This window comes from Paramormyrops kingsleyae, chromosome 14, assembly GCF_048594095.1.
Source record: "Paramormyrops kingsleyae isolate MSU_618 chromosome 14, PKINGS_0.4, whole genome shotgun sequence".
Lineage (NCBI taxonomy): Eukaryota > Metazoa > Chordata > Actinopteri > Osteoglossiformes > Mormyridae > Paramormyrops > Paramormyrops kingsleyae.
In genome coordinates this window covers 8,426,367-8,443,473 of record NC_132810.1, presented here as the reverse complement: position 1 = coordinate 8,443,473, position 17,107 = coordinate 8,426,367, and the positions used below count along the sequence as shown (strand labels likewise).

At 39.1% G+C, this 17,107-nt stretch overlaps 1 protein-coding gene across 2 annotated transcripts in view; it reads left to right on the top strand.

Annotated features, from left to right (window-relative positions):
* The window catches only part of fsip1 (fibrous sheath interacting protein 1), a 72,974-nt gene that overhangs the window by 13,274 nt on the left and 42,593 nt on the right, over window positions 1-17,107 (top strand). The window contains exons 9-10 of one of the 2 annotated variants that reach the window (XM_023802236.2): window positions 1,196-1,288; window positions 3,064-3,231. In XM_023802236.2, the coding sequence (XP_023658004.1) occupies window positions 1,196-1,288; window positions 3,064-3,231 (261 nt within the window). The remainder of the gene's footprint in view (window positions 1-1,195; window positions 1,289-3,063; window positions 3,232-17,107) is intronic. The other variant, XM_023802238.2, reaches the window with a different exon arrangement.

The window sequence follows — 17,107 nt, the reverse complement described above, 5'->3', positions numbered from 1 at the left end:
CTATGGTATATTCCTGAGCTGATTTTCAAAAAAGATTTTAATATTGCAGAGTAGATATTTCAAAGGTCAACATCATGATTCAATTTTCTATTGTCTTTTAGGTGTTGAAGAATATATCACTCAGGCCACAACATTTATTCAGAATATTTTATATATTGCATGCATTTTGGAATCTTACTGTTCTTCGTTTTGAATTTGTAAATATTCTTTCCTTGGTTTTATGAGATTGCTGTTTATTTCCTGGATTCAGTATTTACTGAAATGTCATTGTTTGGAAAAATCTCAGAACCTAAAGCGGCTTTACATTTTAGTACATTTGTATGTAGAAGTTTATTCTAGTGTTTTTGGAGCCTGAATAAGATTAACAGCTGCAAAACACATTTTTAAATGTAGTGTATTTTTTTTAGGGAAAACATGCATATTCCAATTCAAATACTGTATGACAAACATGTGATCAGACACACAGAAGCTGGAGAGAAATCCTTGTATAAACCAACCTGGGCTGTGTCTTCACCCTCTGCTTCTGGGATTTTCTGTGATAGTGGCAGCTTGGTGTGAGTGGAACACTGGGTGTCTCAGGTGTGTCAGGATGTGGTGTTTACTTTGTGTATTATTTAAGCTAATAACGGCTACTGTTCCGCGTCTCTTGAAACTCAAAGCCTTAGATGCTAAATTTATTAAGTTTTCCCTCGGTTTTTAGGGCCAACCCAAGCTAATTGCAGCAAACACTTCAAACTGAGACAAGCATGCATTCTTGGGAATTTTATAAGTCCGGCATAGGCTTCCTGTTATTGGTTATTGTTAGGCATGCGGCTATGAAAGGCTGCTGGGCAGCAAGTTCACCTTTGATGTCTCACGGGTAGAGCCGTGATGCTATGTCAGGCAGCCCTCCGCTCCAGGAAGAGGCTGGCATTCCGTCAGGGCCTGGAATCTAATGCATCTGCCATTTAATGCTTCCTTTTGAATTTTATTTAGGATCTCTCCTATTTACTGGTGATAATTCTGGGCTACAGCCTTGGGCAGGCGACTGTAATTTGAATCAGAGTTAGTAAAAATACTCGCACAGCGAGAGTTTCATTCCTTAGTATGATTACATCAGGCTGGTCTGATGTTTTCCTTTTCTGTGGAATCCACCTAGGTGTTCCTTCAAGAATGTTCTTTGGGATGCTATTATGTGGTTCACTTGTCTCCTCAGCTTCCAGGTCACCTAAAATTGCGTGCCGTTGCCCCTTCTGTGGTTTCGTTTCACGGAATCAATAAAGCTTCAGCACCCTGGAGAGCTCATCGGGTAAATCTCCTGAAGTACAAATTTCTTGTTTTTATATGCTGGAAAGTTTGATTTGTCTGTCTGTGCTCACAAACATCTGCCTTGCGTCCGTTTATTCCAGAAAGTTCGCAGAGCTGAGACATTTTCGCTATGCCCCGGTAGTAGTTGTTGGAAAGGGTAGCGAGATAGCTGAGAGGCATTTCATGTCCTGTCTCTGATTCTTATTGAGAGTGACCATACTTTAAGATATCACTACAGTTTCTGAGGTAAAGATGGAAAGCCAAAGGGTGTATAAGTTCTCTACGTGTCACTTTGCTGATTACCACATTAAAGTAGCACGGTGGAGTTTTCTCAAGCAGTTAGAGGTGGTGGGGGGGGGGGGGGGGGGGGGGGGTGAGCAAGACACTAAATGAATAGATTCAGTGAGTGTGTAAAAACAGGCCGCTTGACTTTCCAAGGACAAATTTAAACAGACACTTTTGAACAGTCCCTGTGTGCCTCTTTTGTGGCTTTCAGCTGTTTTTGTTTCGGGTAATAAGGTAGAATATACAATCTTTCAGTCACAGTGCCTGCAAGGGCATATAAATCTGTCATCCAAGGAGTGCTTATACAAAATGTAGTAATACAGAGTCTGTCCATTGTTGAAATTAAAAAGAAAAAGGGTAAAGTATTACTAAAAAGTGTTTAATTTCCATCATGCCATCATGAATCATCATGAATAACTTGCAAAAAATGGTGCTAAACAGTTATATACACTATTTCATACTGCATATACAATTTCTGTCGTTGTCTTGTGTAGCTCTTTATTTTTTTTTTGTCTGAACTTGTAGGTCATAAAATAGAATTATACCTCCATCTGCTGGTGAGGACATGATAATACACTCACTCCGAGGGGAGAATCTCATCCCTGCTGATGGATCAGCAGTGTAATCTCTTGAGTACATCAAAGATTCATAATTTTTTTCCACAGTATATTTGCAGTCAGTAAGTAACACAGATGTAAGTGTGTGGTTACGTGACTGAGGTCAGCAGCTGAAAAGAAGCTGAAATCTTCTGCCAGAGAAGTGACAACGAGTAGTGCTGAGCTTTATGGAAGGGCGGGCTGACTTCAACACCAAGCTTGGGCCAAGTGACCTCAGCTGCCACCCGCCGTTTTATGGGATATTGTGTTAGACTGACGAATGATTCATTCACTGCGGAGCACAAATCGATGTCTCAGTTTTTTTGAAGTGCTCAGCATTTTGCGTGTTTGCAGACGCCTTGGTCAGATTTGCGTCACAAAGCTTCTCCACTTGTTCCCAAAACAAATGCCAGGTGCAAGAAAAAAAATGTTCTTGGAATGCTGCTCCAAGAGAAACTTTAATGCTTCCAGTAGATCTAATTTAACTCCTAAATCTATATTTTACTAACTAGGTCAAAGTTTAAGTGTAATACTAAATATATTAATGAGCAAAATAAATACAGTTAACTTGTAATGTGAACACCGCTTACACTTTTACACAAATCACAAATTTTCCTTAATCTCTGTCATAGACAAAAGCAGTTTACTCTCTGGTGAGTAAATTCAATTCAGTAGTGAGTAAACAAAATTGCTTATGGTGAACTGTGGTTGATGCTGTAGCTTTGGAAGCTGCTTTGTAAGATTATTGTTATCACCATTATCTTTTAATCAATGTAGTTTTGTGTTACACAGAAGATGTCCTGATAAACTGTAATGATGGTTGCCTGTCTTGTAGCCTACAAGACAACTAAAGGATTTCCACCATTTGAGTATTTCTTGCTTTTTTCTTTTCCAGGTAGATCCCACTCTGTGGGCTGTGCACGTACCTGCTGGAGAAGGTTACACCCCCGAGCCTGCAGAGCTAGACCAGTTGCATTACATTGACTCCAGACTTTCTCAAATCCTTCCTGTGGAGGGCTTTCTGTCTGTGTGCAGCCCCTATTTCTGCTGCAGTTCATCCAAGGTATGTGAAGTAGGGTCCCTGTACTAAGGCTTTGCCATTACCTCAATCGGAGCAGGCTTTTTAAGACCTAAAATGGCGATACTGGAACACAAATACTCGTTACAAAGGGCAGCACAGTATGCAGCCACCAATAAATCCTTATAAAGTTATCCCTGTTTCCTGTAAGTGTTCCCGTATTTCTGAATATGCAGTGTTTGATGGTCTCGAGACAGGGTTTTGGTCACTAATTCCACCCAGTGGATCTGCCATGCAATTGAGTGGTTCTTACTATGTTAACATTTGATAAACGTGGTGTGACCCTTATTTGCACCGTCTAACTGAGCTGCCTGATTTTTTGGAATAGCTCACTGTACAATGTCTGTCATATTGCATTATTAACATATCTGAATTCACTATCGAGTAAGTCTTGCAGCTGTTCACTTATCTTCCTGCTATAATAATTAGCTCATGTCCCTTTTGCCTTAATCGAAATGTTTAAACCCCTTCCTGTACAGTATTTCTTGGTGTGATGCACAAACCTGGGAGTGTTTGCATACTTATTTTACCAATCTCAGGGCACCATGTAGAGGGTACAGGTGGTATATGTCATGATCAGCTGTACCAGCGTAAGAAGCATCAAGGGATAGTGAAGCAGTCTTGGGGCCTCCTCCTTCCACCGAAACCCCACCAATGGAATCCTGGGGGTGTGATTTAGGTGGGGATCATTGAATTGGCCCATAGACTTCCCACCTTTCCACTGCTCACCCCGTAGGCACTTTACCTTCACAGTAATTGGAAGGATGTCTCCCATACAGAGATCTGTTTAAACAGAATGACTCACTTCACAATTTACATTCTCCTGATGAGAAGAAAACCTGTTGTGTGGTGAGACAATAACTGATGTAGCTTGTCAATCAAAACCGAAGGGTAAAGCTGTTTGAATAATAGACTCATCATATCATGAGGCAAGTGACCCTTGGCATGGAATTTTTGCCCTTTGCTTCATGGAGGCCTGTGCAATTTCGCAACATCCTCTCTTTTTTCTGCTTTTGTACAGATTGTTCCATATCTGTGCAATCGTTTGTCTGTTCATTGAAACCCTATGTGAAATTTGGAACTGCTTTTTGTTTTGGAGTGCACATTAACCATCTTAAACCGAATTTCTCATTCATCTTCATAATGAGCTGCAATGACGATACACATCAATCTGGATTAAAAAAAAACAAGTATATATATTTACATATTTATATATATCTGTACACGTATACAGATACACATATACATATGTATGTGTGCATGTGTCTATATATATTATTTATTTATTAATTTTCAATTTGGGCTTGTGCTGTTTGGCATATCTCAATGTTTCCTTCTGAAGCTTGATTGGCAAGAACACATCCATAGGAATTATTGAATCTGATAAGTCTTCATTCTTGCTCTCAATTTACTATGGCCATGACTTATACACAGTTGTATCCCCTACACAACCTTGGTCATGTCTGTTATATGGTATAGTATTTTTGGTGTTTTTCGCCCCAGAAGTGCATCAGTAGCAAGACTATGTTAGCTTAATTTTGGATGACAGTAAAGCTATATTTCACAGACCTGATTAAAAAAGTCTCCGGAGTCTATCAATTTAGAAGCACAAAGAAGTCCTCCAAAATTCAACATATCTGGCAGTAAAATTTTGACGTTTCACTGGCATTACGATCAGATTTGGCATCCATTGTTGAATGTTAGGATGTGTATTAAACAGTAATCAATGGCTTGGAGAAGATCTGAGGTGGAAAAGGATGACCTTCAGTATTATGCGATTGCTACAGGAACATTTGTGTCAAAAGGCAATCCCAGCAGCTGGCATTTGTTAAGGGGGTTAAGGAAGTACCACTGCCTTTGGAAAGGGACAGGAGAAGCTGTGAGAGAGGGTGCACAAGTGCCAGTATAAACAGCATTTTGGTCAAATTCTTCACTTTGTACTTGGCGGCAAATAGCCCTCTCAGGGACTGTGAATATCGAGATCCAGCTGGCTGGTCTAACCCTTAAAAAAAGGTCCAGACTTACTTATGCTGACCAGCATGCTGACTCTTTGGCACTGGGGCATCCAGGTCTATGGCTGCCGGAGCTGAAGTGGCCCTTTCATGGATGGGCATGGGTCATTTTGGTAATTAGTAGAAATGGCACACGGTTGGAAAAGTTGAGCTCAAATGATTAGTAAGAGAGAGCAGTATCTTTAGCCAGTGTAACATTTAGCACCAGTAACTCGATTTAAGCTTATGAAGAGACCCCTTGTAGATGCTGAGTAGACAGGGAGGACATTTTGCTGAATAGGCCTGACGGATGATCAATTGTTTCTGTGCACTTTGGGGACCATAAACTTGTGCTCACACTGCTTGTGATATGGATGAGGATTGGCCTTGAAATATATGGCTTGTCCTTGAATGACTTGCAAACATTGTAGTCGGTAATATCTAGCTTAATCAAAAAAGGGCATTGTGTGCAACAGACACTTCACAAGGGCCATTTTTATGATAATGGTGATACTCATTCTTTCAGATGGACTTATCTCAATATGTAAAAACAACCCTAAATTGCAGCAATTGTAAGTGTGTGAAAATGTGAAGATAGGTTGAACAGGGTCCTCATTGTAGCTGTTTGGGGCAGTACTGGAAAAAAAATGGCTGTGACTTCAGTGTAAGGTCAAATAGGTCAAAAAAAACCATCAATATTGTGTGGCACCGAGAGTATTACTGCAGTATTTTTACTTCCCTCGAGTTAAACAGAAACATTCTCAGAAACATGCTGACTGTGAGCATGTCGAGGTATAATGTCGATAAATCCACTCCATACCCTCCATTTGTTTTTCTTTAGCTTTGATGAATTCAGCCGTGGTCGTAAAACCTGAAAATGCTTTTGTTTTGTGGTGGTTTTTCTTCTCGGTGGTAGCCTGTGCCAGTTAACCACCTTAATTAAAACCAGTCGGGGAACAGGAGCAGCCCAGCTGTTTGCGTCGAAGCATCCGCAAGTCACTCCTCAGCTTTTCTGAAATCTTCTGCAAGTTCCAAATAGACATCATGAAGTACAGCAGAGGAATCCCTGCCAATGCATCGACTTTACACCTGTTAGTTGTCACACTTGTTTTGGAAGAAATTAAAAGAAATAAAAAATCTGTTCACTAGTTTTAACATGGGTTTAAAATGTAAAGATCCTTCAAATGACTGCAGTCTTACCCTGCTTGTCAGCACCATTGTGGTGAATTCCATTGGCTTCAGCCTCTAAACAGTTAGGTCAGAGCATCTGGGACAGAAGCCAAGGTGGACGCCTGGGGATTAGTTCTTTAAAAACTCTATTAAAGCATCGTGGCCTTGGGTCATGCGTGATTGAAGATGGCCAATGTCTTACTCCCATTCTTAAAACTTATAATACTTGCTATTGAGAAAGGCAGCTAGCCAGATGCGTTGTTAATGTATGAGTTGTCTTGAGTGTTATCCAAAATCCCAAACATTCAAAGACATCGGGTTTAACTTTAATGGCCTTTCTGGTAGCTACCAGCAAATTAGATTACCTGCTTTCATATAGCATAAAATTCAGATTTCAATCTTTAACGTTACAGGTCCCATCTGGATTAAAAAGCCCAAATTCTCTATAATGCACAATCTGTTTTTCTCAATCATTAGGTAGAGGAATGTGATGTCTGGAGTTATATAACAGTGTTCTTTAAGATGCATGTACAACCAAAACTCTGCATTTAGTTTGCAGAGGAAATGTTTGCATCCACCAGGGTAAGTACACATTTTTATGCTCTCAGCTGGATGTCTTCGAGCAGGTCTGTTATGGGGGCTATTAAATTTGTTCTCCGGGAGTCTTGTGGTTCTCCCGTGCACTCAGGAAAACGGAAAGTCCCCCCGCCCCCCACCACTATCATTCTCAAACAGAACATAATTACAAGGCCTCTGGTCAGTAACTGTCAGTTCCAAAGGTAGGATATTTCACCACACTCTTCTGGGTTAGAAGCAATAGGAGGAGCATATGTGGGTGGAGATGTCCGCTGGGCCGAGACAGGAGGTAATGTGGGTTTCCATTCCTGCCTAGTCCTGTATATTAAGGGCTCTCCCACCCAGGCAGGGCTATCTGACATCCCTCCATCACTGGGGTGTCACGGGCAGAGAGGTGATTGATCGAAGTATCAGCAAGTCGGACAGCTGTGTGTTGGACTAAGATTGAGGAATGCTTAGGCAGTTAATTGAGAAAAAATGTGTAGCTCACTGGAAGGGCTTGACCTGTGGATCAGACCATTGTGACCTATGAATGTTCTTATGTGGGTGTCTGTTTCCTGTTTCAGCGTCTGTTCTATACATGTATTTTGGTGGTAACGCCTTGGTCTTTAGAGACTGGTAATACTCTCAAGCTCCTCCTGTTGTAGAGGCAGTAAGGACACATAGCTCTGGTCACTGACTGAAGCCACTGCTTTTTTATTACATAGTCAAAATTGGAAACTTTTTTTTTCTGAAAGCAGGCAGTTAAACAGACATTGAAAACATCCATCTAAAGAGAGAAGCAGTCTTCTTAGTTGCTTAAAAGGAGGAAAGGATTCCAGGAAAGTTATTTCTAATCATCAGACTTATAACAACTTCTCACTGATCTGACTGGTGTCCAGGGTAGTGAATGCCCTTATGATGAAAGTAAGTAATTAATGAGAAGGCATTTCCTGCATTTTGCAAGACCCGACACTAGACCAAAAGAAAAAAATCAAAGGTATTTCTTTCATGTTCCCTCCAAGTCCATAAGCTGTTGTGATACTTTGGGGTGGTCTTGCATATTTTCCTAGTGCCTTGTCAGACAAACTGCTTTGAGGAGACGAAAGGAGAGCCTCACCCAGAGCCATAGCCTTACCCACCCTTAGCAGAGGAACTATTTCCCTTTGAAGTTTTCTTTTATATCTTTATGGTTATATATATACTGTAGGTAATGATTAAATGAATGATTCACAAAGATGTCTCAGACTCCTTCAGGTTAGATGCTATGAAATGTCTCATGGACTTGACAGAGTAGGCATTCATGGATATGCCAAGAGAAAAAAAACACCGGACTCGTGGTATTTTCTCAGTTAACATGCCTTGAAGATTTGGCATTAATATTGATGACTCATACAGCATATTTTAATTTCCTTGGAAATGTCTTTGAAATTTGGATAGAACTGTCTGTTCTTAAGAGAACACATCTTCTTTATTTATCTAGGCTAGGTGAAAAAAAACAAGAGTTTATGCTGTTGCAAATCACAATTAGTTGTTCTTTTTCCTGTTTGCTGGATTTTACAATTTTCTGCTTCCTAAATAGCACTCAGAGGGAGACTCAGCAGGAAGTAATATAACCTTGGAATGTGAAGCCAGACCTTTTTTCTTTTACCTGACATACTACCATCCATGCTTTATCTATGCTCTTTGTGACTCATATATTCATCTGAGACTCATGGGGAAAACAGTACCTGAAGGAAACCCAGAAAGAACACTGTGCCGCTTGAGTTGCAGGGAAATGATGCAGTGACTCACCGAGCTGCAGTGCCACCAGATCAAAAAGCAGTGCTTTTTTTTTTTAAAGTTTCTAAAACACATGGGCCGTTTGTGTCATGCCACAAATCCAAGGGCTGTAAGGAATTTGAGTTATTAATAGTTGTTTTTATTTAGGTTTATAAAATCTAAATTGGTTTTTAAGATGTAGCACTTCCTTTAACAGATGTCTTGGCCAATAATTGCTTGTCACATGGAACTTAATCCAGATCATATTTTAATAGAGTGACTTCATGTATGTGTTCTATGGAATAGATGATTAATTTTATGAAGCAGCTGCTGTGGCTTCAGAGTGCTCTTTCGCCCCTATTTTTAGGCCGCTTCATTTTAAACTTCATGATATCACTTAAGGTGATTAAATTTACATAGTAAATTTCGATGGTCGTCTAAAACCATGTAAAGCGGTGGTTCTCAAACACTGCATACCAGTTACAAAAAAAATTATAGCCATTGCAAAAAAAAAAAAAAACTGTGAAATGCTGAAATCACATTATAAATCTTTCTGTTATCTTGCGTCTCGCATTGAATCAGGCATTGTCGGACACTAACACCAGGTTATGTGTCTGTAATCATCAGTTACCAATAATTTTCTAAAATTGCAAAAGTCTGTTACACAGATAAAATTCTAAATGTAATACAAAGTTTAAAAAAAACAACCTGCCAGAGCCATTTTACAATTGGACCTTTTTAACATGAAGTTGATAATTCATAACACGATTGGCGTGTACTATGTCCCTGAGGGGTTATTGTGCCTTACAGGAAAAGCACCGATCTTTAATATCTTGGCACCAGCCTTAGTGAGCTTTTGCACACCAGCTAAATTCTGTGGACCTCTACTCTAAACCACGCATATGGGAACGCCATGATGATTTGTGTACCACCCAATTGTTAAACCCAGAATTGATGAGAGTTTGTCATGTGAACTGTTCCATGTGACATCTGGTGTTGGGTGGTGCAGCTTTACAGCAGCAATTATAGATTCATGCTGGTCTTGTGGGTACTGGTGGGTAAAAAATATCTCCTGTGGCAAGAACCTCTGTAGCTGCAGCCAGCTCTCTTAATGTCACTCTATCCATGTGATTCTGAGTTTGTTGTTGTTTGTATCTGCTCAGGAGCTGCAATAGGAAATGTATTGTAGCAAACACAGTGGCAGATGCTGGACAACAAGACTATGGTAAAGAAGGACTTTGAACTAATAACCTCCTGAGTTTGCCTACAGTCACACCTATTTTCTTACCCCAATCATTCCTATCAACATAATCAGTCTTCCTAACTAGCAGTGCTGCTGGACAGAAAGGACTGTTTTTGCATGGTTTCACAGCAGGAATTAAACGACTCTGTAAAAAATGTTTTAAGCAAACTCTTTTCCAGCATTTACAAATGGAAAAATTTTGAAATCCAGTCCTATATTCAATGCACAATTCAAATGACCAACCATCAACAATCTAATGATCATATTGACTGTTTAGGATTTAAAGAACCTTAAAATAAATCATTACTTTGTTTTAACTCCAGCATACTTTCAGGCTGTCTTTATTTACACATGTCTAGGGCAGTTTCATTACTTTTGTTAAGTTCTGATTTTGGTATTTTAATGCAATATCCATAATTTTTGCAATATCATTGTTCTTTTTTTAATTGATGGGTTCTACCACATAGTGAGTTGCATGATTTTGCCTAGAAATGATGAGTCGGGATCCAGAGCAGCATATGGCTCTGTTACCACTCACCACATTACAGCTGCCACTTGCGTCGGAGTCCCAGCTTTTTAATATTTCATGCACATACCTCCACTGTGTGGCCTGGTCAGTCTGGTGTGGCTTTGGTGTGAAGTCAATGTCCTCAAACTTGGGCCAACAAGCAGACAAATATGCAGCAGATCAATGACAGAGAGGTGAGGAGCATGTGCTGATGCAGCACATTGCCACACGATGAACAAACCCAGGGACGAGAACCCAGTTGCAGTTTTGTGATACCTCAGCACCACACTAGTTCAAATGGAATAGTGTGATGTTTTTCCAGTGGCTGGAGTGCCAATCCTGTCACCAACACCCAAATTTTTCCCTGGAATTTGGAGGACCTGCTTGCAGGGTTAACATCATACCCATCATGAAACAATTGCAGGTTAAGGGTCTTGCTCAAGGGCCCAATGAAGTAGAATCACTTCTGGTGTTCACAGGATTCAAACCAGCAACCTTCCAGTTGTCAGCACTGAACCCTCAGAACCATCACTCCACCACACAATCAGCTCCTGGTAACGGCAGCTGTAATGTGGTGAGAGGTTCCATCAGTTCAATACTGATGGACAAATAAAATTTTAAAAAGAATATTAAATTCAAATGGGAGATACATTGTATGGGACCATAATATGTTTCGCTAAATTCTGCGGTGGGCTTCCAGACACCTGTCACAGGTTAGCTTCAGAAAACTGATCATTACAATGTATTGTTCGACGATGCCATAACTACCTCTGAAAATGGTTACAAATAAATAACACTTATAATTAATTTGCCATTTTGACTTTGCTATGCGATAAAACTGAAAAGCACATCAGCCTGCTTGCTTCATATCATAGGGGCACGCAGCTTTATTTCATGTGGTATTCCTGAAACAGTCGCCTTGTTGATTCTGTGGAATATCACTCTAAATTACTCGCAAAACCAACGGCTGACCATATTTTGTAGCTGAAAAGGTACGTTCTCTCTGTGGAACATTCTCACTACAATACAGTGTTACATAATTAAAGCTCCACTATCGTTCGGAACCAGTGAAAAATACTTCACTGAAGTTGTATATACAGTAGATCACTTGAGATGGTTCTTTACAGATATTAGCTTCATCTGGAATTCTTATCTTGTTTTTGATTACCAGTCTATGCGAAACTCTGGATTTCTCATGAAATACCTCGATTCCGTTTTCCTCTGGCCAAAGGGCCCACTACTTGCGTGTCTTTCAGAGCAATTGAATCTAATAGTTGCTGTGGATTTTTTCCACTCTTTTTGTAGGGATTTAAAAAAATGTCTGAATTATTTCTTTTAAAAACATTATGCTTTTTGCAGTTGGATTGATAAAATTTGCCACTGTCACATTAACGTATTTAAATTCACTGAAGCTTTTAAAAAAACTTGGAAGTAGGTTAAATTTTCACTCTACAAAGAACTTTCCATTTTTTTTAATATTTATTAACAACGTGTGGTATGTAGTATCAAATACTTTAATGCAGAAGGCTGTGAGGTAATTAGATTCTATATTATTCTTGCCATTCTGTAGGGTGGGCATATTTGCACATGGTATCAATAGAATATGCCTCAAAGATAACAGATAATAGATCTTAATTGCAAAGAAGTATTCAGAGGTGTCGGTTTATTGGACAACAGTCATGCAGTTTGAAAGCTATGTGGGTCAGAATGAACTTGCAGTAAAACACCATTTCTCATGAAATAAGTTTCAGAAGCTAGAAATCTGGCATGAAGCTTTGGAAAAGATAAACTCAAACTTCCTTAGGCTTTAGCTTATTTCACACAAAAGCCTGGCAGTGCACGATACAAAGTGTCCTCCTGAAGGGATAAACCTTTGATATGTTTCTTAGCACTGGGTTGTTCAAATGGGTTTCCAGAAACTTTGCTTATCTTGCTATGAACTTGAATTCACTGGACAATTGGAAGCCTATGAAGTTTAAATGGCCTTTATTTTATCTAGTTGCAATTATTGTTTTTTTAAGGTTAAACTATAAGCTTTAAGAATAACAATCATCAGTTTGCCATTTATTTTGTAATGTTACCATTTTTTAAGTTTTCAATCTGTATGATGATAAGGTCAATGGTCCACATGAAGGACAATTTGCAGTTGCAGATGGGCAATTTGTACTAAGAACAGAAGAAGCATGTTTGAGGTCTCGCATGTATTTCAAAAATCAAAGGTCTTTGCTAATCATAGATGTTTTATTCTTTTCCATCCTGCTCTTTGTTTGCCCCTGTGCAGATGGGGTCTAAGACAGAAGCTGAGAAAAGAGTTTGGCACTCTCCCACCCATGTGGAAAGTATTGTGCTGTAGTAACAATGAGATAAATGTTTTCTCTCGACTGATGGCCATTACCATATATTAAAAAGTAATCTGCTGTGAAACACAATGTTGTCACTCACATTAACAGTGTCAATTAGTTTCTTGCTTAGGAAAAAAAAACTATTTAAACTTGCTTAACTTGTGCTTCACTATGTTTTGGCAGATGTAGCTTGTCCCTTGCTGCTTCTGAACTTCGATCATGCCTTTTTGTTCATCATACTGGCCTAAGGCTTGGTGTAATTCTCCAAAGTCGTACATTATGCTCTCGTCCTGAAAGTGGTTGTCAGTACATGTTGATTGTATTATATAAACTGTTATTTTTAAATTATTTGTCCCAGCCTAAAAGAACATTTTTTCATGTTCAAATTTTCCTCATCTTTGTACAAGGTATTGCTGCTTGATTTCACTTCCCTCGCTTACCTATCTTCTAAGATTGCTGAGAAATCTTCTGAAAGAACATTAACACCAAAAGTCTCACACATGCATGTCATGCCTTTGATCCGAGGGCAATGCTGTGGCCTGCCCCAAACATGGTACGTACATGTGGTGTGCAAGATCAACAGATGGGGCTTTGTGCTGAAAATTTCCATGAATGTCTTCTTCATGTGGGAGTATTTAGAGGAGCATGTTATAAGGAAGCTTACAGGTATGCGTGTCTGATTGTGTGAAGGTTATTGTCTTTCCACTGGATAAACTGGTTCTGGTTACAGGCCAGCAGTCTGGACAAGTGCCCGTTTCTTCTGAAGCTGTTAATAGTGCAAAAATTTAATGATCAGTTTCAGAGTTTAGCGCCTATTCTGTCTCTGCTCTAAATTTAATTTCTTCTGCATTTTTGTAAGCTCCTGATTTTACAGTCTTAAATATAAGTCTTAAATGAATGCATAGGATTAGCCAGTTGACTCGGTCACAGAAGAATAGTTTTTCTCTGTATCTGCAGTTATACCGTATGACTTTCTAACAGCAGTAGTGACGACATATGTTTTTATATGATGTATCTTAGGATGGCTGAAGCCTTGTATGTTGATGAAGGCTTCAGGTGGATTCATAATTTATGGGTAATTGGAAGTCTTGTGGACAGTTTAGCATTTTGTTTGGCATTTTACAGTATAAGCCTCTTTCATATGCCCATACACTAGCAAGCTTTAGAGAAGCGGACAAATTCAGTTCAACCAAGGAGACCTCAATAAATAGTTTTGACATGAGTGTTTATTTGATGAAACAATTAAAATGAGTATGTGAACAGTGATTTGGCGAAGCCCGTCTCTTGGTCGTCGGCTCCATCGACTCTGAAGCTGACAGATGTGGCTGGGCGACCAGGCAGGAGGCGAAGGAGCCAAACCCGGACCAGGACAGAGAGCCGAAGGTGGTGGAGGGGTGGAGGCGGGCGGACCGAATAGTTGTAACGGCAAAGAAGCGGGTTAGACTTCCTCCTTATATAAAACCTGGATCGATGTGATTGGACACACTGGCGTTCATTAGGTCTCCTTGTTGAACTTTCGTATTCACTTTCAGTTTTAAGATTGAATCACTAGCACATGCTAAGTTAAATGTTGCAGGACATCGGGTGATATTATGATCTTATTATGAACTGGGAGAAAAAGTAGCCGCCTCCCTGCATTTGTTTGACCTTTAGTGTAATTTAGCAAAATATGATAAAGTCATTGCACTCTGTCTCCACTCTACATATTAGTAGCCTGGGGCACAATTTAATGCCAGCAGTAATTTATACTATAGTGAGGACTGGTCATGTCTGTCCAAACTGCACTTCTAAAAAGAAAAGACAGTGACTTACAGTTTAAAAATATGACCTATGAGGGTGGCCAGCCTATGTAATTGCTGGTGTCGTCTTTGGTCTAAGTATCCCCAGAATCACTGGCTCACTAGTGTGTCATTTATGGTTTATTTTTTTGTGGATTAATAGTAAGCCCTTTCTAGCATTTCTTAAATAGATGTGCTCATACTGCATTTTATTTTAGTACACTTATCGTAACAAAAAACCATATTTAAAAACTATACTGGTCATATGGAATATACTTAAGACAAGAAAGTACTTTTTTTCTTTAAAATTTTTTGCTTGTTTTTTTTTTCCTCTCCCATTTTTATTTTGTTTCGGATTCATGCATCAGGCTGCAGCGTTACCAGTTTGATGACAGTTGTTACAATTGCTCGAAATTTTCACTTGTTTGTTATTTTTGTGTTTTGATTATCTACCTGATTAATTAAATTAAATTAAACACAGTACATGAACTTCTGACAGTACCATTGACATACAGTGGGTGTCATATGCAATCAATTTTATTGACCGTGATCTCAATTTTTATCTCAGTACATTGGTCTCATTCCCTCAAGTTATCCCAGTATTTCTCATCTTGCAAGATTACTAATTAATCCATCATCGTCCCTCAGCTTATCCTGATCAGGAAAGTTTAATAATTGCTAAGCTCTTGTTTTAATAGTCTATACAATACATTTAACTCTACAATAAAAACTATGAATCTTTTTGTCCTAAATGCCAAATTTACATTGTATGATTGCAGAAAAAAAACAATGGTCCTGACCCTTGACCACCTCCGCCTTTGCTATGGTCTTGTGGTTGAAACATTACTATTATTGCCATCTGTTTAATGGCTGTAGCGGAAATGACTTCATCGCTTTGAATGGTTTTATGTATGACCTGACCAGCAACAAAGAAGTTCCACTTTCCAGTCCTTAGTTTTGTTTTCATTGTACAATCTGTGTAGAATTAACGAAGGAGTAGAGCACCATCGTATACGTTTAGCAGTCGGAGATGTAGGTTGAATATTGCATTTCATGTAATATGTTCATGTCACACATATGGGGCAGTAGAATCTGATGTTTGACCTCAATGTTTTGGATAAACAGAAATACATAAAGTCCATTTTCAGTTTTTCTGTGTAACATTATTCTGCATCATGCCTTGGCAAAGAATACAATTGCTCGATATGTTTCAGTATCCAAGGAAAGGCAAACGGAAAGTCACTGGAATCTGATTTCAGGAATCCCTCTTGGTATTACTGGAATTGTTCTCTTAAGACACCATAGCTGATGGGGAAATTCCACTCTCACAATCAATTTTCTGTTTGCATTATCACAGTTTTGTCGTGGGTAACTTTGGAAGTAATTCTGGTCTCTGTATTAAAAAAAAATATTATTATTCTTAAGAAGCCATGAAATATCATTGTTTCCAAAATGAACTGAAATAAGCCAGAAATTGTCCATAGTCTTTGAGGACCTGAAAATGATTCATAAATGAAGCATGACTTCTTTGTTCTGTGTCCAGTTGTGTGCCTGAAATAATCACATATCAGACGTGTGCTCCGCAGAAAAATATGGCTGCATTTTATTTTATTGCTATGGTAATGTTTTTTGGATGAAAAATAATCATTTGAAAGATAACACATAGACTTATTTCATTCCATTTGAATGGCCCACTGTGTGGAATGCATGAAGAAATTAACCAAAAGCAATTTGGTTTTGAGAGATTATTGGGCTGCAGTTGATATACCAAAGATCGGTATATCAGAAATATTGTTGCTCCAAACCTCAACTGGTGCCAAAAGAGGAACTATAAAGTCCAGTTGACCTTTAGGTTTATCTTCTAATTCTTAAGGAATGTCTGGCAATTATGATGAAGTGATACAACATGCCTCTGTAAAAACTGAGATACTTTTGACTCGTGTCAAAAACAAAAAATTAAAAGATGGGAAAAAGAAAAGCAAAGATTATTATTATTATTAACTGATCTGTATTTCATTGATAATTTAAGCCACAGCGTAAAATTTCTTACCGGGGCATGAATGGCACATCAGTCCTTAACTTTCTTATGGTCTTTTTAAAATTAAGTAGGTATTGGGTCGGCTCTGCATCATATGGGGAACAGAGAGCAGGAGGGCCTGCATCTGCGTGGCTCATTTGGCTGCCTTGAAGAGAATAGCTTGTTGTGGCTTTACTCTCTAACATCCTGCCTCTTTCGATTTGGAATGCCTCTGGCGACGTGCTCAAGCTTAGAGAGACGTGTAAAGCACAAGGATCACCTCGATTATAATAAAAACTGCATATGGGTGTTGTGCATGACAGTTGATTTCACAGAGTCATTTTTTGATGAGTTGTCTGATGTTTGGTGGGACACAGAGTGTCGTCTGCTGACCATTTTTTAATTTTTGTTTGAAAAAAGTCTGTGAAGAATCTCGGACGCATATGTTGCTGCCGCTGCATGTGGCCCCTGTGCAGGTCTGTTCTGTGTGGCAGGG